Source organism: Scophthalmus maximus, chromosome 12, assembly GCF_022379125.1.
Source record: "Scophthalmus maximus strain ysfricsl-2021 chromosome 12, ASM2237912v1, whole genome shotgun sequence".
In the NCBI taxonomy this organism is placed as follows: Eukaryota; Metazoa; Chordata; class Actinopteri; order Pleuronectiformes; family Scophthalmidae; genus Scophthalmus; species Scophthalmus maximus.
Window position 1 is genome coordinate 24444729 of NC_061526.1, and position 22772 is coordinate 24467500.

At 44.9% G+C, this 22772-nt stretch overlaps 1 protein-coding gene across 1 annotated transcript; it reads right to left on the bottom strand.

Annotated features, from left to right (window-relative positions):
- Window positions 1-19797: 19797 nt before the first annotated feature.
- Window positions 19798-21965, bottom strand: LOC118291911 (shaker-related potassium channel tsha2). The gene has a single exon (XM_035620446.2). The coding sequence runs from the start codon at window positions 21615-21617 to the stop codon at window positions 20172-20174; it is 1446 nt and encodes a 481-aa protein (XP_035476339.2). The 5' UTR covers window positions 21618-21965; the 3' UTR covers window positions 19798-20171.
- Between the last annotated feature and the right edge of the window lie 807 nt (window positions 21966-22772).

Consider the following 22772-nt stretch of genomic DNA (forward strand, 5'->3'; position numbering starts at 1 on the left):
GGAGGGAGGGAGGGAGGGGTTAGGAGAGAGAGAGAGGGGGGGGGAGTGAAGAGGAGGAGGAGGAGGAGGAAGAGGAGGAGGAGGAGGAGGAGGGGGGTTCGACGCAATGCAGACAGACTGTACAACACAGTCAGTCCTACAGTGTGTGTGTGTGTGTGTGTGTGTGTGTGCGAGTCATCCGTCATCACGTGACATTTATCAAAAGCCTCGTTAAATTAGCCTGAACCCGGAAGACGCTGCTGCTCATCATCGACCGCAGAGAAGTGTCATGTTTCCTCTGCGTCGCCTTATGTAACCGCGCAGTGCGATGCTGAGCGCGTGCTCGTGCGCGCGTCCGCCTCACACTCTCCTCCTCATCATCATCATCTTCGTCATCTTCATCACCCTCCACCTTCTCTCAGGTTCGACTCCGGAGCCACTTTGCGACAGTCCGGTCCGCGTGTCGGTGTAAATATCCCCGTGTTGCCATGGTAACAGGGAGGAGAAACACAAGCAGACTGATTTATGATTTCTTGATGTATTTATTCTTCCTCCAGAAAGAGTCTAACGATCCTCGGGACCGCGGGCGGATCGATACGGTTCATTATTAGCTATTAGTTGATTGTACGGAGGCTCACTGGTGTCAGGAGTGACCAAATATTTGATATAATCATAAAGAAAAAGTATTAAGATTAAAATATTGCAAATTGTAGTAAATCTCATACCTAGATGTATGAAGTCGAAATAATACAAATTGAAGTCAAAATTAAAAAAATAAATAAAATCAAACTTTAAAACTCAAAATCCTGAAATTTACAAAATCCAAACTATAAATTCACACTATATAAACATGACATACATTGGTAATCACAACTATGAGTAAGTGAGAATTTATAAATAATTTAGCAATTTAATAATTTCAATAGAAATTTTAATTTTCATACAAAGTTTTGCTGGTTGAAAAATGCTTCTTTTAAAATGACTTTTATTGTAATTTGCAACTGGATTTTATTTTCTATTAATGTAATGAGGAAATATAGATTCACATTTTTGAAAAGTCACAAATATTCCTTTTTTTACCATCATTTCTGATGTTACAGTAAAAGTGTCTCATGCTTCTGTTCAGACTCTATCAATTCATTTCATTTATCGTCTCTGTGTCGTTTCAGGAAACCGACTCTGACGTTGTCGCTCATATGAAACGTGACGGGCTCAGATCAGATGACTGAGATAAGACCAGCGGAGGATTGAAACGCTCCGAGGATTAAATTACCTTCATCAGGAGCCTGGAGGTTTAATCTCAGCTCTGATTGCGACGTCACAGACTCAGTCGAACGTCAGAGGTGGATGAACGTGAACGTGTTAAAGAGGCTTAACATGGAAACAAAGACCTTTCTGAAAGAAGCTGGAATTTACTGTAAGTCCTTCTTTTTATTCCGTACAGTTTCGTAGAATCTAAACTAACTTTATAGTTTTCGGATACGATCCACCATGTGCGAGTCTGTGGTTCTTCACAGACGCAGTTTGGTTCATCTAATCAGATGAAGTGAGAGGATTCGTGCAGATACCGTCATGTAATCGGTTATTGATCCAGTGATTGATCCGTTATGGTGAACTGACAAAACCATCACAGCTGGAAGGTTTGATTTGATTGTTTCTTTGCTTGAAACGAAACTTTGATGAAAGAACCAGTGAAGAGACCTTTGACATTCAGCACCATGGACAGCTCTTCTTCATCTTCCTCCTCTTCATCTTCCTCATCCATTGTTTCTTCTTCTTCTTCTTTTAAATATTTCCCATCACCTTGTTTCTGTTGTCTCGTCGTCTGCAGCAGATCAGCTGATCGCTGGAGGAGGTGAGTCTAACACATTTCTAGTAAACAGGTCAAATTCTGTGGTTTGAATTAAGAAGATGTATCTGTTCGTAGCCTGAAGACAAATCTCAGGGAGAACAAACTCTCTGATGTTCATCATGAAGTGATTGATTGTTTTGTTTTTCTGTAGTTTGGTTTATTGTGTGAAGTTTGGATCAACTAACCTGCTGAAAATCATATTTAGTTTCACTGTCTGATGATGTCGTGTTTTCACTTTGACCTTCACATCCTTCTGTAAGCTTGGTTTAATCAATATAATATGAATATTCAATGATTTCTAGTTTTAAAAAATATATATTTCCCTGAATCGTGTCTGAAAACTTCAAGTCAAGTTTTGCTGCCTGCCTGAAGCCTGAGAGACGAAACTGGAGGATGAAAACACTTTGACCTGAGGGTGAAATTCAAGTCACGAACCTTTATTGTCAATACACGCAACAACGGAAAAAATAGATTCAGTAAACGAGTAAGAAAATGTTGCACATTTCAAAATAAAAGTTTCTTTACAATAAAAGTATCAAACATATAAAACAGCTGGACGTGGGTGAGAAGTGAGAGTGTGAGTTCTGCACAGTGAGCGACAGGAATGTGACCTTGTGGACGAAGGTCGTGACCGAACTATATTTGTGAGTTTGTCGACGTAACCGTCCGACAGCTGGACGACGGCTGCTGCGACAAGTGGAGTCCTGGAAACTAAATTTAGTTTGACGACGTGCCGGAGGAATAAAAAAATCCATAAGTGGACGACGAAGAGTTGGTTCATGACACTTCATGTTTCCAGCAGGTGAATACTAATCCAGCTCACGTTCGACCCGGAGGTCACATCAGACACATGATGTGTATTGTGTGTATGAAGATTTATGATGAGCTTCAGTCTGTATGTTATTGTGACCTCTGACCTCCGAGGCTTAATGGGCAGAGATTATTAATCCAGTTAGATGAAGCCGTTTGTCTTTGTGGGAATGTTCACAGGTCACGAGGTCACGATGTCACACGGTCACGGTCGGTTCAACTGTCACTGTCGCACGGAACATGGAGCAAGAAGAGTCTATTCGAGGATCTGGACAAAGGGGCGGAGCCAGGAAGGATTGATCTCTTTCTTCCACATTGTGACACAGAAGGTTTTGTAAAACTATCTGTGATATCTGTTGGGCCTTGCTGGAGGTTTCAGCTCGACTCTGTGTGGTTCTTTGAGTTTTTATTCTCGTCAGATTTATAATCAGTGTGGAGGCTGATTCCTGCTGGTGACCAGGTCAAATCCACCAGAGACTGAAGAACGGTTCCTGCAACTGGACGACACTTCGCTCTCCGACTTTGTTGTGAATCGACCAATGAAAAGGTGAAAACTTGAGGAGGAGAAACGACCGCGGTTCAGAAACCATACGACCCTTCAGCAGCTGAATCGGACGAACAGCTGACGTGGTGCCGAGCTGCACACGTGCACCGCGGAGGATGACTTCATGTTTTCTCTTCTGTCAGATGATCCCGATGAACGCCGCCGCACAAAGGAGGAGAAGCCGCCGCCGCTGCCGCTGCTATAACTGTCCGGTGTCAGGTTACAGCCACTGCTTCGTCAAACCCCTGAAACTGAAGATGGAGTCAGAGCTGCACCTTTAATTCCCTCCTCAACGCAAGTGGAAAGTTTAACTTGAACTTCTGAGAGCTCGTCTCCTCCATCTGCCGCCGCTCGGCCAATCGGCAGCTGACGCCCGCGGGCGCTAAGCTCCCGGAGGCTTTGGGCTTCCTCCGCTGATTGGCAGCGATAGGCCAAAGGATTAGTTTCTTAATTTACACTGCGAACAGCCAGAGGGTTGTTTTGAATTCCGGCTTGTTAGTCGGTCACTGAGCGACGGTCTCACCTGACGACCGGTAGCGTCTCTCTGAGCTCAGAACACGTCAGGCGCTGAGAGGAAAACCTCCAGTGGAAGTTGGAAGAGGAAGATTCATCTGTAGGTTTATCTCCATAGAGACTCAAAGGTCCAGATTCCATCAGACACTGAATCAGGTTCTCATGTTTCATGATTTGTTCCCAACTGTCCAGCTGCTGACAGACGCCAACATCGATGTCATGCTGCAGTCGGACTACGACACGATATCAACACTTCAATCTCGACCTGGACGACGCAGGAACGTCAGCTGCGTTCAGAAACGATCGATACCTCCTTGTATCTCGCGCAGTTAGTGATAACGGACGACAACTGACGCCGCATCACGACCTCCTCAAAGCTTTCACGATGGGTTTGGTCACAGAGGCGACGTTAGTCATGTGAACGTGGCGGAACTGGTTTGTGTTGTTTGCGACCCAGTGATTGGTCGGAGAGCTACGTGTCCGTCACGCCATGTTCTCCTCGTCTGACAGTGACGATCTTAACGCCAGGTTAGCAGGTTAGCGTTAGCGACCACTCGGTGCTGCTGTCAGAGGTCGTGGGTGACGGGAGGAGGAACCAGTGACGAAGCTCTCGTGCAGCAGAGAGGAGGAAGAGGAGGAGGAGAAAGATGAGGAAGAGGAGGAGGAGGAAGAGGAGGAAGAGGGATGCCTCTGCTCCATCCCCCATGCAACCCACCGCCCTGTCATCTCCTGCCTCGTCCTCGTGCCACAATCAGGGGCAACATACAACGTCTCATTAAACCTTCCTCCTTTCCACAGAGCTCCTCATCCTCCCTCCCTCCATCCTCCCCCTCTCCTCTCCTCTCTCCTCATCCTCCCTCCATCCTCCCCCTCTCCTCTCCTCTCTCCTCATCCTCCCTCCATCCTCTCCTCTCTCCTCATCCTCCCTCCATCCTCCCCCTCTCCTCTCCTCTCTCCTCATCCTCCCTCCATCCTCCCCCTCTCCTCTCCTCTCTCCTCATCCTCCCTCCATCCTCCCCCTCTCCTCTCCTCTCCTCTCCTCTCTCCTCTCCTCCCCCTCTCCTCTCCTCTCTCCTCATCCTCCCCCTCTCCTCTCCTCTCCTCTCTCCTCCCCCTCTCCTCCCTCTCTCCTCATCCTCCCTCCATCCTCCCCCTCTCCTCCCCCTCTCCTCTCCTCTCTCCTCATCCTCCCTCCATCCTCCCCCTCTCCTCTCCTCTCTCCTCTCCTCCCCCTCTCCTCCCTCTCCTCTCTCCTCCCCCTCTCCTCTCCTCTCTCCTCAACCATCTTCCCGCCCTACATCCCTCTTATCTGCTCGCTCTCAGCTCGGCTTCCTCACAGAGGAAAACCTCAGGAGACGGAGAGAGAGAGAGAGAGTGTGTGAAGGTGAAGATGGGAGAAAACCGAGTGTACCCACATGAAATATTAATCTAAGACTCGCTGCTTCAGAACAAAATACTCACGCGAGTCAAACACAGTCGTCTTCTGACTGGTTCTGGTTCTGATTCTGGTTCTGGTTCTGATTCTGATTCTGGTTCTGGTTCTAGTTCTAGTCCTGATTCTGATTCTGGTTCTGATTCTGATTCCAATTCCGGTTCTGATTCTGGTTCTGGTTCTGGTTTTTTGAAAGTCGACGTTAGAAAGAACCTGAACGTTAGCAGTCGTTGATACATACGACTGCTAAGCTAAAAATGTAGCATTGCTAAAATTAGCAACGTGATGTCATCATATCACTCATGTGGAAAAAAAAAAAGGAACTTGTAATCTTCCTGAAAAACAACAATACTTTGAGTAAACAGATATCATCTCATTCCATCGTCTTTATCTCTCGTGGCTGGAGACGTGGACGTTCACCGCGAGGCGGCGGCCATGTTTGATCTATTCGTCCGAGCTGTGACTCGCTCGGACCTTTTCACTCGTCAAGTTCATTCACCAAACAGCGTTTCTCCAGCTGGAGTGAATTCTGTTCTTCATATCCACACATAGATGAATATGGGGGGGGGGGATGCATTCATAAGTCCTGCTGCAGCTGCTCCCCCCCATTCATAAACACACGGGATACTTATATAATACCTATGTATTCTCCAGAGCTATTTGTGATCCTCGTAGCGTGTGCAGGGAGAAGAGAGAGCACGGCCGATTCACGTAGTGCCCTTCAAGACCACCACCACCACACGGGCCTCGGGGGCCCGACTTCAGGGAGGCTATTATTAGACTCACGTCATGGGAGAAACCTACGAGGTGGAAAGAGGGAGGAGAAGTGACAGATGGGGGGAGGGAGGAAGGTTACGGACCCGCTGATGATGATGAGGATGATGATGATGGAGAGAAGGTGAAAGTAAAATACTGATGTCAAGTTTAAACACAGAGGACGAAATAAAACTGAACCGAGAAATCACAACAACCTTAAAACTCAAACACAATCATAAAACACACTGTATATCATACATATATATATATATATATATATATATATATATATATATATATATATATATATGATATTGCAGCTGTGCCATGTGACGGACCGTTTGAAGAGGAGGTGATAAAAGCCTCGGAGCTCAGAAGTGAACGTGATTTATCTGCTGTCGTCTGGACAGTTTATCTTCCTCCACCAGGAGGATGTCGTGTGACGATCCGCCTGAAGCTTCAGTGTAAATAAAAAGGAAACGTCGTCCGACATCATCAATGTCCAAACGGCAGTTTCATCATCATAACATTGACCCGAGGTGGACGAGTCGTCAATGAGCCGATCGATGGCGGCGGCAGTAAGTCAGCGAGAGTCGTCAGATGTCCCCCGAGGAGGAGAAGAGGTACTCGATCGATGACACCATCAAGTGTCTCTTACGTCTAATCTTCATCCAGGAAATCTGATGAAGATTAACAAAGTGGCTCAATGCAGAATCTAGAGACTCAGACACGAGATCATGAACATCTCTGAATTTCACAGCAGCACTGATGATGATGATGATGATGATGATTGTGAGACTTTAGCAAAGGTAAGAAAGAATTGTTGTCTATTAAGTCGAAAGTTATTCATGTAATTCTAGTCACCTTTTACTAAAAATTTAATATTGATCTTAAAAGTTGCCCAAAGCTCCAGTGTGTAATTTTTGTAACTTTCTGGCGCCATCTGGTGGTAAAGTTGCAAAAAACACAACCAACTGAGCAGCCGACAGGGGACACTTTATGGTGGCGCACCGCTAATTCCATTTCCTGTTTCCGGCGTAGAAAAACACGACATAGAAACATGGAGACTCACAGGAGGTCGGTCCACCTCATGGAACTATATTTAACTCATGTATGAACAGAGTTATGGACAATATGTATGTGAGCAGCGATTGAAGCGAGTGTCCACAGCAGCTGTTTAATGAGCTCAACCTCCTGAAGCGCTCGCGGTCATTTTCAGAGAGTGGCGTCGCCGCACCACACAGCTGGAGGACCGGCAGCATCGTCACTCCATCATTATCATCATTATCTCTTACAGCAGCGGAGAGAGAGCGAGTTCACACGGACTCGAACCGGCCGGAGGGAAAACGTGAAAATAGGAAGATTCTAAACTGATGCACATAAAATAAAACATTAAACTGTTAAATGGACATTTTGGGGGAAGTGATCTTCTTATTAGTTTCCTTCTTCACTGTCCGGTGAGAGGATGAATGTCAGCAGCTCATCTCACATTCTCTCACAATGAGAGGTCCAAGATGTGATTAGCTTAGCTTAGCTTAGCTTAACATAAAGACTGGATGCTGGGAGGAACAGCTACAGTATCACAGCAGGACGATGAGGAAACGTCGCGTTTGTACGTTCTTTTTTTCAATGACAAAAATGTAAACTGCCAGAGATGACCTTCAGGGAATCCCCGCATGCTGCCACCGTGTGTGTGTGTGTGTGTGTGTGTGGGAGGTCTATTTTTAGAGCGCTCCTCTGTCTTTGAGGGGATTCTGGAGTCTATTTTTCGCTCAGGCTCCATCCACCTCGGGGGGGGGGGGGGGGGGGGGGGGGGGGGGGTTGTGCTAATTCAGAAAGCGCTGCAGTTGAACCGTCGGAGCGTGACGAGCTCATGTGATCACGTGTGTGTAGGATATGAACCGTGAAGAGGCCGACATGTTTCCTACTGTACGTTCTCACCCCCCCCCCACCCCCCCTACAATGGTACAACCCAACAAAAAAAAACCATAAGAATAAAAAAACATCCCTCCATTCTGTGTGAAGAGAGGAAGTGACCTCGCTTTACAGCTCCGACTGCAGATGTTCACTCCTCAACATGTTTCATACAAACATCATATGTCTCAATATTTACTGTACATGTTAATTTAAAATTCAGGATTCATTGTAATATTTAACACTTCATTTTTAAGATAGTTAATTTTCTTTTTTTCTGGTAGAAATAACACAAACATAGTCACAGATAATAAATACATATAAACATATACAAATAAAATACATATTAAATACTGTATTAAACTTACTTGTTTCCATTTCCTCATAACAGAATGAATTATGGTTTGAACTGAGCTTTTCTCTAAAGTTTGTTATTTCCCTTAAATGAGTCGTCCTGGAATATAAAGCGAGACATCATCCCTCCGTTATTCTACTTTATCCAATCTTCTGTTGTTCTGAGCTGAAAACAAGTTATTTCACGAAAATCGTCTGATTTTAAATAATCTTCTTTATTGTGCATGGTTATGGAAGTTTGCCTCCAGTCGCTCTCAGCGAGTCAGAGAGCGAACGAGCCCCGGATGACGGCAGCGAGATCTCAGGGTGATGTGACCGACGAGTCGAGTCGTGACCCAGATTAAATGACGAGCGACCACCAGTCGCTTCAAATTGGCGGGAGTGTCGTTGGATTACTGGCTAATCCGGGCCGAGATTTGGGAGATCAGAGAAGTTCCTGGGCGTGATAAAGCAGACCAGTCGCCTCGCAGCCTCTCGGACGTGGAGCGACTCGCTCCTGTCGCTGGTTGTTGAAGTGAAATGAGCTGATTCATTGACGCCGCGGACGAAACGTACAAAGATCCGAATGATGGTCGGTTCAGCCAATTCATCTACAGACAGAAAGACAAAGACACAATTATTTACAGTCAATGGTTCTGGATCAAAAGTCCACTTTGACTCTTCTGATCCGATAAACACGACACAGACACATTAACAAAGGAGACGTGACGCCACCGACAGGGAAGCGAATGAAACGCACTGTTACCTTGAGGTTTGGTTCAATATAATGTGAGCACGCTTGTTGTAAGACCTTGGAGTATGATGCTAAAGCAGGTAGCCAGGTAGCTTAGCTTCGCAGCTAGCCTTGCTCTGTACGTAAGAGATGGATACAGGAGAGATGATGATGAGGTGACAGCGACTTCCTAAAATCACAATCTCCTTCTCTGTTCCGAGTTCTTCTGCTGCAGCGAACCAGCTTCATCAAAAACAATCCCACAATGCATCGCTTCCGTTGGCCTCGTATTTATTTGACCGGCGGCCGTCGAGAGACGAGACCACTTTGTCTTTGTGTCTCTGAAACTCGGCTCCACTCCACATGAATAATTGACGTGGTTTCACTTCTCCCCCGTCCCGCGTGGCAGCGGTAACAGGAAACAGAGGGTCGGACAAATCAGTGTGTGTGTGTGTGTGTGTGTGTGTGTGTGTGTGTGTGTGTGTCCTCCTGGTGACCTGCAGGAGTCAGTGCAGAGGGCAGCGGCTCAGTGAACCGTGAGCTCTCTCTCAGGCAGGTGGATGTGAAGGTGTCGTTCCTCAAGGTGGACGCGTCAACGCCATCGAATGGAATTTTCTGCACCATTAACTTTCCATTAAGGCAGAGGGACGAGGTCAGAGGGCAACAGGAAGCACCGACACGGGGTCAACCAGAGTCACGGAGATCCGTCCTCGGACTCGTCTTTAGCGTCGGCTGGTCATTTGGATCAAACAAGATTCATTTTTGCACAACAACAGATCTTGTTGTGCGAGGAAAGACTGGGACCGATCTGAAGACCATCTGGTCCAGGAACCTCCTCTGGACCCTCCAGGAGGAGCTGGATCCAGAAGAGCATCAGACAGTGATGAGAGAATAACTGCTGAATCATCACTCACACTTACTGCTAATGGTCTGCGTTCACTTGTGGTTTTTCCATTTGTCTCTTTAGAGCGAGTTCCTGGTATAATGGATCCGTTCGCCTGCAGCTCGGAGTCATTACTTTTGAATGAGGCCTGCAGCCGATGTACAGCAGCAGAGGAGCTTCATGACTCTGCAAACGACGAGTCAACGAGTCAGAAGACGATACGACGAGGAGGGAAACAAGAAAACTACGAAGAGCCTCTGAGGACCAACTCTGTAGTTTCGGTTACATCGGTTTCGTCTCCTCCTCCTCCCGGGTGATACCGCTGCTCATCTCTAACCTTCTTCTTCTATGACAACTTGCTGAACCACGGTTCAGTTTGGTCCGGACCCAGACCTCCTCTTTAGGTCGGACCAGACTTTGGTCCATTGGTCCGAGGAATCTTTCACACCTGCAATTTTGGTTGGGACCAACCTGAAGTCAGAAGGTCCGGACCCAACAAGGTGCGGAAGGCTCCTGAAACTACAACCTCCACCTGAATGAGTGGACAGAAGTTGTGTAGTTTCATTCAGTTATTTATTACACATACACAGTAGAAACATAAAGCTTCATTAACTTTAATATACATTATGTCGTATGATACATTATCATTTACAACATTGCGGTACATCGAAGAGAAAAGAAAAGGCCACGTTAAACATCGTCACAAACCAGAATGTTGTGCATAAACATTACGTACGATCCCGAGTCACGAACATATATAACGTCAGGAAAGACTCTTTTTTTCTCTGTTATTTAACGTTATATCTGTCACATACAGTGAAACACACAGATACTTTACCAAAAATAAAATCTAATCATTAAGATTCTTAAACACTGAGGAAACAGACACCGAGTCGTGATCAGCTGTTGGTCAGAAGCAGGAAAACATCTGGAGACAAACACGTCGGATACACGGAGACAAACTGCAGCTGTGACACTCAGGTCAATAAGAGTGATATTAATAGGGATATTTTGTTTTGTCTTCTCAGTCTCGTTCCACTCGTCTGAGTCTGACTGAACAGTTTGAACATATAATCTTTTAGAAGTTTTGGTTCATGATGTTTATTTCTACCACTTTGACGTCCAGGCCAGAAAATCAAGACATTTATTATTATCATCACATTTTCATTAAATATCATTATTATTTTTCCAGACCAAATAAAAGTTGTGGTCTTTCTCACTTGCCCAACATCAAGTCAGATAGATTCTGATAAATCCAACAATGTTTTCTGTCATTTATGACGAATTAAAGTTATTAAGTTTTTTTTTACAAAAAGATGCCTCCTTTTGTTCTTAAAAAAAAGAAACAATCACTGTAAAAAAATAAAAAAAACAATCATCACAGTAAGAAAATGGTTAAACTATCTGTTCTGTGTGATCAAGTGTATTCAGCTTCAATAATATTAAGAATCTTTATTTAAACTCCAGGTTATGATCAGGGTGAGTTTTGTTTCATATTCTTTAAATCAAAATAAATTTCTGTTTAATTGAAACAATCAAATTATACTTTTCCGTCTGTTTTTTTTTCTTCAAATATATTTATTTCGTAATTTATTTTCCCCAAACTTAAAGAAAAAAATATTTTGTTTATTTTTTTTCATTTTCTCGTTTTATTTTCCCAGAGCTTTAATCCTGGTCAACAAGGTTTTCTTCCGAACCCCTTACGACCACGTTAACTCCGTCTGCTGAGGAAGATCACAGATGTGTGAGTGAGAGCCCTGGAAAATGACCCTTGAGTCAAGGTTTTTCTAATCTTAATTTCAATTCACATAAAAGATGAAGATCGTTTTTCTCTCAATCTAATTTATTTTCACATATATTTAATTAGTGTAAGTAACTTTAGTCTTTTCCTTTCTCTCACAGTGAAATGAAGTAAAAGTTCAAATGTCCAAAGTGAGAATTTGAAGTCTCAGTTTCATGAGCTGTTAAAAAAATAACCTTCAGTGTCCGAGGCAGGAAGTGAAGATGTGATCAAGTGTTTTCTACGACACAAAACTGAACGGTGGAGGCTCAGAGTGGTCATGGTTTCAGGCTCCTGATATCACAACGTTAATATCTTGATCAAATACTTTCATCAAGATATTAACGTGTTTGTTTGGTTTTTTTAAATTTCAGGATCATATTTTACAATATGAACAATATAATATCTAAAGTAAAAGATAAATGATTTATTAATAAAATAACAGGCCTTGAAGTAATTAACTGTAACCATGGCAACTCTGAGCTTCCGTAGTAACTATCAGATTTTTTTCACATTTCTTTTCTCTCTCAGAAAACACCAACCAGGAAGACTTGTACTTTACATTCAACACATTAATTTACAATACGTCATCTCTACAGTTTGTGCAACCTACAGTTGTAATATACAGTAAATACACACGTTCTTCTTCTGTGGTACATCAGGGTTATTAACTGAATCAGATTGGGATCAAGGCACTATTACGTCTTTTTTATGCACAGAAACAAACCAAACACGTCACCTTTTGCGGATGATACTGTATTGTCCATGCGTTATTGCTTATCGATGAATAACTGAACGTAACATCTGCTGGTTTCGTGTCGGCAGCTTTAACACGTGGAGCAGTTCACAACGAGAATATTCTCAAGATTCACCTGACAGAAAAGCAATAACAAAAGTGTTAAGTCACAAAGTATTTATATCTGTAAGTTAATGTTGTCGTCCGGTCGTATTTCAGATTTATTCACATTAAGCAGGATCGGTTCCATCCTCTCGTAGTCCTGACTGACTGTTGTGAGGCTTTAAAACCAATGATGAAGTTCAGCGAGGAATCAGAGGACGGATGAACGTAATAAAGACGTGATGACACACACACACACACACACACACACACACACACTAATGAAATCCATCCGTCCCGTCTGGTGGAAGTGTTTATGGCGACAAACGGAACGTGAGCAGTCGTCTGAAACACATGAAGATCGAAACTGATGATCGGGATTGAAGATTTATTTTTTTATCAAAAATAGATCACAATTCAAGGATTGTCAAAAATAAACATGGTAATAATCAATAACAGGAAATTAAAAAAACAGAAACAGGAAGAAGCTTCTGCCCTGAACCAGTCACACTTTTAGTTTTCCTTGTTTGTGCGTGAACATGACGAGTCGCTGACGAGTCTGAGGATGTTTGTTCAAGGTGATGATGATGATGATGACGATGTTACATGTGGTGAAGATCAAGTGACGGTTAATCTGTCAGGTCGTTGCATCACTCACAGGAGATTTATCATCTTCTTATAATTATCATGACTGTAACTGCACACACACAGTCTGCACAACAACTAGGATCTATCGCCCGCTGACGACTCGTCAGACACGAACCTCCGTCGGCTGTTTTCACGTCCAAGAGAAGCAGAATCATCAGAAGAGCAAACGGTCGAGTGTGTTTGACACGCTGCTCAGGATTCATGAGGATTTTCTCCAAAGTCACGGGTTTCAGTTCAGTACAGAAATAGGTCCAAAATGTGTTTAGCTTAGCTTAGCATAAAGACTGATAGCAGGTGTCGAAATCATCAAAACCATTTCAGCCGTGTTAAAACGAAAGTTAGCTCCACTGCTAACTGCACCTGAAACTGAGCAGCGTCCCACCACTTCGTGCTAAGCTAGGTTCAAACACACCTCGGATCATTGCACATCTGAAGACAGTTTACAAAATCATCTCCCAAAATGTCAAAATATTCCTTCAAACGACACCAGTTTTGTTCCACATCACAGAGATTAATCGTCACCGACAGAACTTTGTTCTCCTTAAATCTACATTAAATTCCATTAAAACCTCAAACTAAACGAATAGTTTGAGTTTTAACATCCACCTGCTCAATTCAGCAACAGGAAACTCTGCAGAACATTATTATTATTATCATTATTATTATTATTATTATTATTATTATTATTGCCCTTAAATCAACAATTCATTCATTATCACTGACACACGCTTTGAAAAAATAACATAATAAAATGTGCAAATATAAAATCATATACATCTATATCATCCATATATATATATATATATATATATCATCTACACACATATATATATATATATATATATATAACCCAAGTTACTCTAATGGTAATACATTTTCGTCTGTACCATTGTGGCAGTTGATTTAGTTGATAAAATCTCAGGTGTGATGATTGTGTTCAGGAAACGTAGGAACTTCCGGCGTCATTCAGGTTTTAAAGCTTCTGTCAGTAATGGGCGGGACACTGAGGTAGATGTTACTGAGAGAACAGATGTTACACCATTCTGATCAAAGAACACAATCAGAAACATTCAGAAAAAAAATCTGCGATAAATGCGTTTCAGCTTTTCCAGCAGAGACATTTCTCTTTTCTTTTTTTGGGGGGCAGATCATTTTGTTAAAGTGTTTTTCTGCAGGCAGACGTTTTCATCACAGCTGCTTTGTTTTTTCCAAAGCAAATAAAAAGAAACAAATTAAATGAAACGCATTAGTAAAAATGTTTAAAAATCTACAAAATAATTCACAAGATTAACCGATATTTCTTTTCTCCGTATAAAACATTTACAGTATGATGCTTTTAAAAAATAGAGATTTAGCAATAACTCACCCACTGGTCGAACAGAACTATCTGAATGAACTTGATATCGATGAGTTGTTGTTGTTGTTGTTGTTGTTCCCATATTTCAGATTAACTGTTCACATGCTCCACTTTCCAAGCATGCAACGATAATAATATATGTTTTGGTTTGAATATGATTTGCAACACAGACGAGGACGTACGTGTTTCTCTCCAGCAGGAGGAGCCGCTCGCCAGCAGACGTGTTGTAAATCTACTTCCTGTAACGTCAAGATGATTCAAGTAACGTTTGTCGTACCTCAGAGTCCAACTGCAAATTCACTCTGTCGGGGTCTTCCTCTGAAATGAAAGAGGCGTCTCACAGCTCCGTGGTGAGTGTCAGTGTTCATCTGCTTTTACTCCTCCTTCGTCAGAGGAAGGAAGACGGAGAAGAGGAGGGAAGAGGAAGAGATGGAGGAAGAGGAGGAGGAAGAGGAAGAGGAAGGAAGACGGAGAAGAGGAGGGAAGAGGAAGAGGAAGAGGAAGAAAGACGGAGAAGAGGAGGGAAGAGGAAGAGGAAGAAAGACGGAGAAGAGGAGGAGGAAGAGGAGAAGAAGAGGAAGAGGAGGAGGAAGAGGAAGAGGAAGAGGAAGAAAGACGGAGAAGAGGAGGGAAGAGGAAGAGATGGAGGAAGAGGAGGAGGAAGAGGAAGAGGAAGAGGAAGAGGAAGGAAGACGGAGAAGAGGAGGGAAGAGGAAGAGGAAGAAAGACGGAGAAGAGGAGGAGGAAGAGGAAGAGGAAGAAAGACGGAGAAGAGGAGGAAGAGGAAGAGGAAGAAAGACGGAGAAGAGGAGGGAAGAGGAAGAGATGGAGGAAGAGGAAGAGGAAGGAAGATGGAGAAGAGGAGGGAAGAGGAAGAGATGGAGGAAGAGGAAGAGGAAGGAAGATGGAGAAGAGGAGGGAAGAGGAAGAGGAGGAGGAAGAGGAAGAGGAAGGAAGACGGAGAAGAGGAGGGAAGAGGAAGAGGAAGAAAGACGGAGAAGAGGAGGGAAGAGGAAGAGATGCAGGAAGAGGAAGAGGAAGAGGAGGAGGAAGAGGAAGGAAGACGGAGAAGAGGAGGGAAGAGGAAGAGGAGGAGGATGAGGAAGCAGAGAGGACGAGCGACTGGAGATCTTCTTCACCTGGAGGAGAAGAACAAACACTGTTGTTCAGTAAATGTTTCGCAGCATGACACTTGAGCTCCTTCAGAATTACATGAGACTCTTAACCTGCACCAACAAAATTCAAAACCATAAACCAAACTTCAGTTTGTTTTGTTTTGTTTTGTTGTCAGACTCAAAATCACTACACTCACACAAACACACACACACAAACACACACACACACACACACAAACACACACACAAACACACACACACAAACACAAACACACACACAAACACACACACACAAACACACTACACACACACACACACTCGAACCCTTTCCTGATTTTAACCCGATCTTGACTTAACATTCATCATAACTTGATCCTGAACTCAAAACTCACCTGATATTAATATCGTCGGTCCTTCACCGACACAAACTCAATCCTGATCTGACTCTGACCTGAACTGATCTATGATCATCAGATCTATGATCATCAGAATCAGACGCTAACGAGTCCAAACATCTTATTATTCTAAAATCCACAACAAGGTTCAACCGAACCTGAAATGTGTATTAAAGTATAAAACGACCTCATAACAACAGAAAACCAGCAGAGGCTCCAAACGAACTCTTATTAAAATACTGACGTCACGATGAACTCGACCCACGAACATCTGATTTCATATCGTCAACCGATTAAATCACTTGAGCGTGATGTTGTGTGGACGTTGTGATCCCATCACCGTGGCGACCGGCACTCAGCAGCTGCCGGCGCTGGTCAAGGTCTCGTGTCCGTCGTCCATCATACGTGTCTTTAAATAAGTCTGACCTCTGACCTCTGGGGGGACGTGTCATGTTCCAATCACACGATCACTTTTTAAATATTTTAATGATCACAGCCTCTTATGCAAATAAACGTTATTGTGATTATGAATTAATCTGCTGATTTTCATTATCTAATTAAATAAAAATATGAGTAATATTCGAAATCCATAATCATAAATACATTTAAAAAAATAAAACAATAATAATTAAAGTGACTCAAAGTTGCTCTTGTGATGAAAAAAAATACTGTTTTTAAAAATGGGAAATTACTCATTAACTGAAATGAATATGAAGTAATTCATTATAAGTAATTGTAAGTAATAAATCAACAGAAAGTTAATCTGCTAAATTTCAATGGTCGATTAGTCTTTTTTGTCATTTTCCAGGAAAATACAAGGAGGAAGAGGAGGAGGAAGAGGAAGGTGGGGTTCTGTTCTCTTGTTTTTATTATTTTTTATTCATATTTAATGATTTTATTTCTTGTTTGTTTGAATTTTTCAGTCAAATCACATTGTTACGCCTGTTTACTAAAGGTTTCCAAAAAAAATTATCATCACAATTTTTCAAGTGAATCTGTCTAAGAGAGAAGTTTCTGCATCATCATGATCATGATGATGATGATGATCATCATCATCATCATCATCATGATCATCATCATCATCGTCACCTCCTGGTTCAGATGATAAATCCTCATCTGATGCAGCAGCTGCTGCTGCCGCCTGCTGGACGACACACGTACTGCTCCTCACAATCATTTCACCTGTCACGTGACTCAGTGTCGTCATGACGTCGTAACGTGAGTGAACAAACATCAGGAACCAGCTGATGGAAATGAAAAGTTAAATTTTTAATGAATGAAATCAACAAAGAAGCTGATTTTATGTCCAGTTTAGTTTGAGTCTTAAATATATATTTTTCTCCTGCATCTCATTCGACCATGACTCAGATCATGTTTGATTCCTGATTTAAACCACGACATCTTCACATGAACTCAGATTGAGTTTCACTCGTTCATCAGAAGATTCAATCAGAGACGCTGAGCAACGACGACATCGACGACACTTCGTCCATCACAGACATCATCAGATCATCAGATCATCAGGTAAAATATGAAACAAACAAACTGTGTTGAACTCACCTGTGGTTTGGCTCCGCCCTCGTCCGTCCGTCTGTCAATGACTCAGCAGGTAAACTCCCTCAGGCCTCGTCCATCAGATTATAATCCAACCGAAAGTGGGAACGCGTGACCTTTGACCCTCGCAGTGAATCGTCTGGTTTTATTCCATCAGTTGGTTTAGAACATTCCAGCAGGAAATGAATCGTCCCTCGAGTCCACATGAGTCCAGATGAGTCCACATGAGTCCAGATGAGTCCACATGAGTCCACATGAGTCCACATGAGTCCAGATGAGTCCACATGAATCCACATGAGTCCAGATGAGTCCACATGAATCCACATGAGTCCAGATGAGTCCACATGAGTCCACATGAGTCCACATGAGTCCACATGAATCCACATGAGTCCACATGAATCCACATGAGTCCAGATGAGTCCACATGAGTCCAGATGAGTCCACATGAGTCCACATGTGTCCACATGAATCCACATGAGTCCACAAGAGTCCACATGAGTCCAGATGATGAAGGTGCTTGAATCCTCATGTAACATGAGACCTGTTGTTGTTGTTGTTGTTGTTGTTTACTTTTCTTAATCTGACAGAAACTGATCAAATGTGTTAGAACTTATTGGGCCAAGAGCTAAAATGTTGATTGATTGAGAAATAAAATGAGTCAGCTGAAATATCTGATTCAGTTTTTTCAATTGATCAGGTAAAAGATGAGTCTGACCGATGCATGAGCCGATACGATCGTCTGAAATCTGATTTGTTTTTCTGGGGCTTTTGATCAAAATGACTCTTGGAATCAGTTGAGAAAACAATCTCGTGTTATTGTTTGTTTGTTTTACATCCAAACATGATCTGAATCTAATTTTGGATAATTTAGAAAATAAAAAAATATTTTTGTTTGACTTCAGTTCAAACCCTGAAGAGTTTTGACAGTTTTCAAAGTTTAATATTTCAATATCAGAGACTAAATAATTTACTCACTTTTTCAACTTAATTTCAAATGTTTCACATTTTGTCCTTGTTTTGCTTCTGTACATGGTGATAAATTTAACTTATATAGCTTCATATTACAATTTAGTTTTTTTTGTTGATGACATTTAATTTTTTACCCTCATTTTTCAAAATAAAATGTTTCCGTACATGCGATTACAAATAACAATCCTCTTATTTTTCCTTTGTTTCTCGTCTTAATGTCTAAACAGATAATATCAGACTCATCGGGTTTTTTTAAACGTGACAGTGGGGGGGGGGGGGGGGGGGTTGGATTTTTACATTTGAATCTTGTTTTTCATTTTTCCAGATCAAAATAAAAGCACAAATTGAAAACGTCAGTTTGGTCTCAGGAAACGTGTGATGATGATATTTATGAGACAGATCATCATAATAACTGTGTGTGTGTGCGGATCATATTATATATATGATATATATTATTAACAACAGGTGGTTTGTGTCAGTTACAGTTACTGAGATCCAACAACAACATGGAGGCCATGAACACAACATGGTGGTGTTCGTGTTCCGGCCTCTGCGTCTCCACAGTTTCCTCCCGCGTCCCCGTCACCCCTGACAACACAGACGAGTCTGGACGGTTGCCATAGAAACTGCATCACCGGACAGCGGGAGGATGCAGCGTCTCTCTGCATCCACGCGGGGGCGCTCCCGTCCCGGGTTTGGGGGGAAAAGCTGCATCTGTTGTTTGTTTCTTTCACGACAAACAGATTTCACCTCCTGAGGCGCGTGCGTTTACATGTACACGCGTGCACGTCAACAACAACAACAGGGGTGCGCGTGCCCTGGGTATTTGTCTCGCAGGCAGAATACAATCTGCTGTCAGATTATATTTTTAAAATGTTTTCATTTTACGATCATCGATTCATCTGATCGTGTGTGCGTGTGTGTGTCTGTGTGCTTGTGTGTGTGTGTGTGTGTGTCTGTGTGCTTGTGTGTGTGTGTGTGTGTGTCTGTGTGCTTGTGTGTGTGTGTGTGTGTGTGTGTGCGTGTGTGTGTGTGTGTGTGTGCGTGTGTGTGCTTGTGTGTGTGTGTGCGTGTGTGTGTGTCTGTGTGCGTGTGTGTGTGTGTGTGTGTGTGTGTGCGTGTGTGTGTGTGTGTGTGTGTGCGTGTGTGTGCTTGTCTGTGTGTGTGTGTGTGTGTGTCTGCGTGTGTGTGTCTGTGTGCGTGTGTGTGTGTGTGTGTGTCTGTGTGTGTGTGTGTGTGTGTGTGTGTGTGTGTGTGTCTGTGTGCTTGTGTGTGTGTGTGTGTGTGTGTGTGTGTGTGTGCGTGTGTGTGTGTGTGTGTGTGTGTGCGTGTGTGTGCTTGTGTGTGTGTGTGCGTGTGTGTGTCTGTGTGTGTGTGTGTGTGTGTGTGCGTGTGTGTGTCTGTGTGCGTGTGTGTGTGTGCGTGTCTGTGTGTGTGCGCGTGTGTGTTGTTCTGTCTCTGCTGCTGCTGATCGACAGAAAAAGCAAAATGTAAACTTTGAACCTGCATCATTTGGACAATAAGTCACTGCTTTACTAAGAGGAACATTCATAATAATAATATAAAAATAATAACAATGATAAAGTGCTACAACAGGTGGATCATCTCTCTCTGGCACGGACGCGTAACGGAAGACACGTGTCATGAGTTATAATCCTCTGATGAAATGATTCATGGAAGCAGAAAGAAGCTCGTGAGTCTGAACTCGAACCGGATGTTGGGTGTCTGGATGTCGGCACCGGAAGGTTCCTCCGCGCGCCGCCCGGTCACACGTCAGTGAGCTTGCCGCCGTAGCCCTTGTGCGGGCTGCAGTTGGTGTACTTGACGGAGTCCGCGTCGTCGCTGTCCGGGTAGTCGGACTTGCACAGGGACGGTTTGCTGTAGCTCCTCCGGAACTCTCCCCCGAACTGCGGCTGCTGGCCGCACGTCACGTGCGTGTACTGCAGCTGCTCCTCGTGCTCCGTCTCGCGGTGGTAGAAGTAGTTGAAGTTGGACACGATGACCGGCACCGGCAGCGCGATGGTCAACACGCCGGCGATGGCGCACAGCGAGCCCACGATCTTCCCTCCGATGGTGACCGGACACATGTCGCCGTAGCCCACCGTCGTCATGGACACCACCGCCCACCAGAAGGCGTCCGGGATGCTGCTGAACCCCGAGTCCGGGTCGTCGGTCTCCGCGAAGTACACGGCGCTGGAGAAGAGGATGACGCCGATGAAGAGGAAGAAGATGAGCAGGCCCAGCTCGCGCATGCTCGCCTGCAGCGTCTTCCCCAGGATCTGCAGCCCCTTGGAGTGTCTGGACAGCTTGAAGATCCGGAAGACGCGCACCAGGCGGATGACCCGCAGGATGGCCAGCGACATGGCCTGCTGCCCGTTGCCCTGGTGCTCCGCCAGCACCAGGCCCAGCGTGATGAAGTAGGGCATGATGGCCACGATGTCGATGGTGTTCATGATGTTCTTGAAGAACGCGGCTTTGCTCGGGCACGCGAGGAAGCGCACGAGCAGCTCGAAGGAGAACCAGATGATGCACAGCGTCTCCACGATGAAGAACGGGTCCGTGAACGGGTTCGGCTTCTTGGCTGCGCGCGCGGTTCCGTTCACCGCCAGCTGCTCGTCGAACGTCCGCGCCTCCTCCCTGAACTCGGGTAAAGTCTCCAGGCAGAAGATCACGATGGAGATGAGGATGACCAGCACGGACACGATGGCGATGCCCCGCGCCGGACCGGAGCTCTCCGGGTACTCGAACAGGAGCCACGCCTGCCGCTGGAACTCGTTGTCGGGCAGAGGGCGCTCCTCCTCCTTGATGAAGCCCTCGTCCTCCTTGAAATTCTCGATCACCTCCTCCCCAAGTTCGTAGAATTTGATCTCCTCCATGAAGATGTCCACCGGCACGTTGACGGGTCTGCGGAGCCGACCCCCGGACTGGTAGTAGTAGAGGATGGCATCGAAGCTGGGTCGGTTCCGGTCGAAGAAGTACTCGTTCCTCAGCGGGTCGAAGAAGCGCATCCTCTTGCGCGGGTCCCCCAGCAGCGTGCGGGGGAACTGCGCGAGCGTCTTCAGCTGCGTCTCGAAGCGCAGCCCGGAGATGTTGACGACCACCCGCTCGCAGCACTCCTGGTACTCGGCCCGCTCCGGGTCGTACACGTCCTGGGCGGACAGCGCGGCCAGTGCCACAGTCTCATCCAGGTTCTCTCCGGGCACCACTGTCATCTTCCCCCCACCACCACCACCACCACCTCCGACCCCCCGGACCAGGGCGACGCTGCCCGCGCCTTCGTCCGCTCCGACACCTCCTCCTCCTGCGCGTAATGTGGGGAACCAGCCGCGCGTCTCCGCGCGTCCCCCTCTCTTGTTGTCGGTGTGCCGGCGTCACGTCTGCGGGTGAGCTGGTTCCGCTGGCATCGTTGTGGTGTGCGCCCCCCCACCCCCACCCTCACTCACTCACTTTCCACGCTCACCTCGTCCGCGCGCCGCTGTCGTCTGGACTCTCGCGCTCGACTGTCACATTCACTGCATTTTAAGCAGCTTCGCTGTTCTTCGCCCTCCCCGAGCTGACGTGTGTGTGCGCGCTCTCTCACTGAGGGAGGGGAGGGAGGGGGGGGGGGCACAAAAACACACAAGCACGCACATATGCTCAATATGAATCTGATCCAGACATTTCATCCAGCAACACTCATGCACGAGGAGATATTAGAATGAATTCCATGTGCAACGAGCGGTTTGGAGACAAAGTGTCTCGTGCGTAATGACGCCGTCGTCTCCAGTGTGGCACCGGCTCAAGGTTATCACACCGGTTATTGATAATGATCACACATGATGGTGAAATGTGCAGAAGTGAAATATGAACCAACGCAGCTGAACGGTGCCAGAAATGTCACAGAATCCTTGATTCAAAAATCGTCTTTTTTTCAGATTCGTGATCTGATCCTTGATGAATGAAAAGCTGTGGCTCATCCTCTCATCCTCTCATCCACGACTCACTCTGTCACGCCGCCGTCGCCGACGTCTCCAGGACGAAGTGGAGCGAGACTTCACGCGTCTGCTGCGGACGAGTCTCCACACACACACACACACACACACACACACACACACACACACACACACACACACACACTTCTGCTTCTGAAATATGAAGATGTCAGTGAACGGAAGGTAAACAACCGAGCAACAAGTCAGAGTCAGAGAGAAAAAAGAGAAAAGCTGGACGATGGAAATAAAGGAGAGTTTCTGGGCTGCAGCTCAGAGCAGTGACGTGTTTCCCTAAAATAGCTGGATTTCTCCCAGGGCCGCAGGAAAACTTTTATTTTCCCATGGAATGACCCGAGGGAGGGGGGGGGGGGGGGGGAAACATGAAAATGAAAATAC

What these genes read in the sequence shown, in the direction of transcription:
- LOC118291911 (XM_035620446.2), bottom strand. Translation starts at nt 21,617, where the DNA reads ATGACAGTGGTGCCCGGAGAGAACCTGGATGAGACTGTGGCACTGGCC.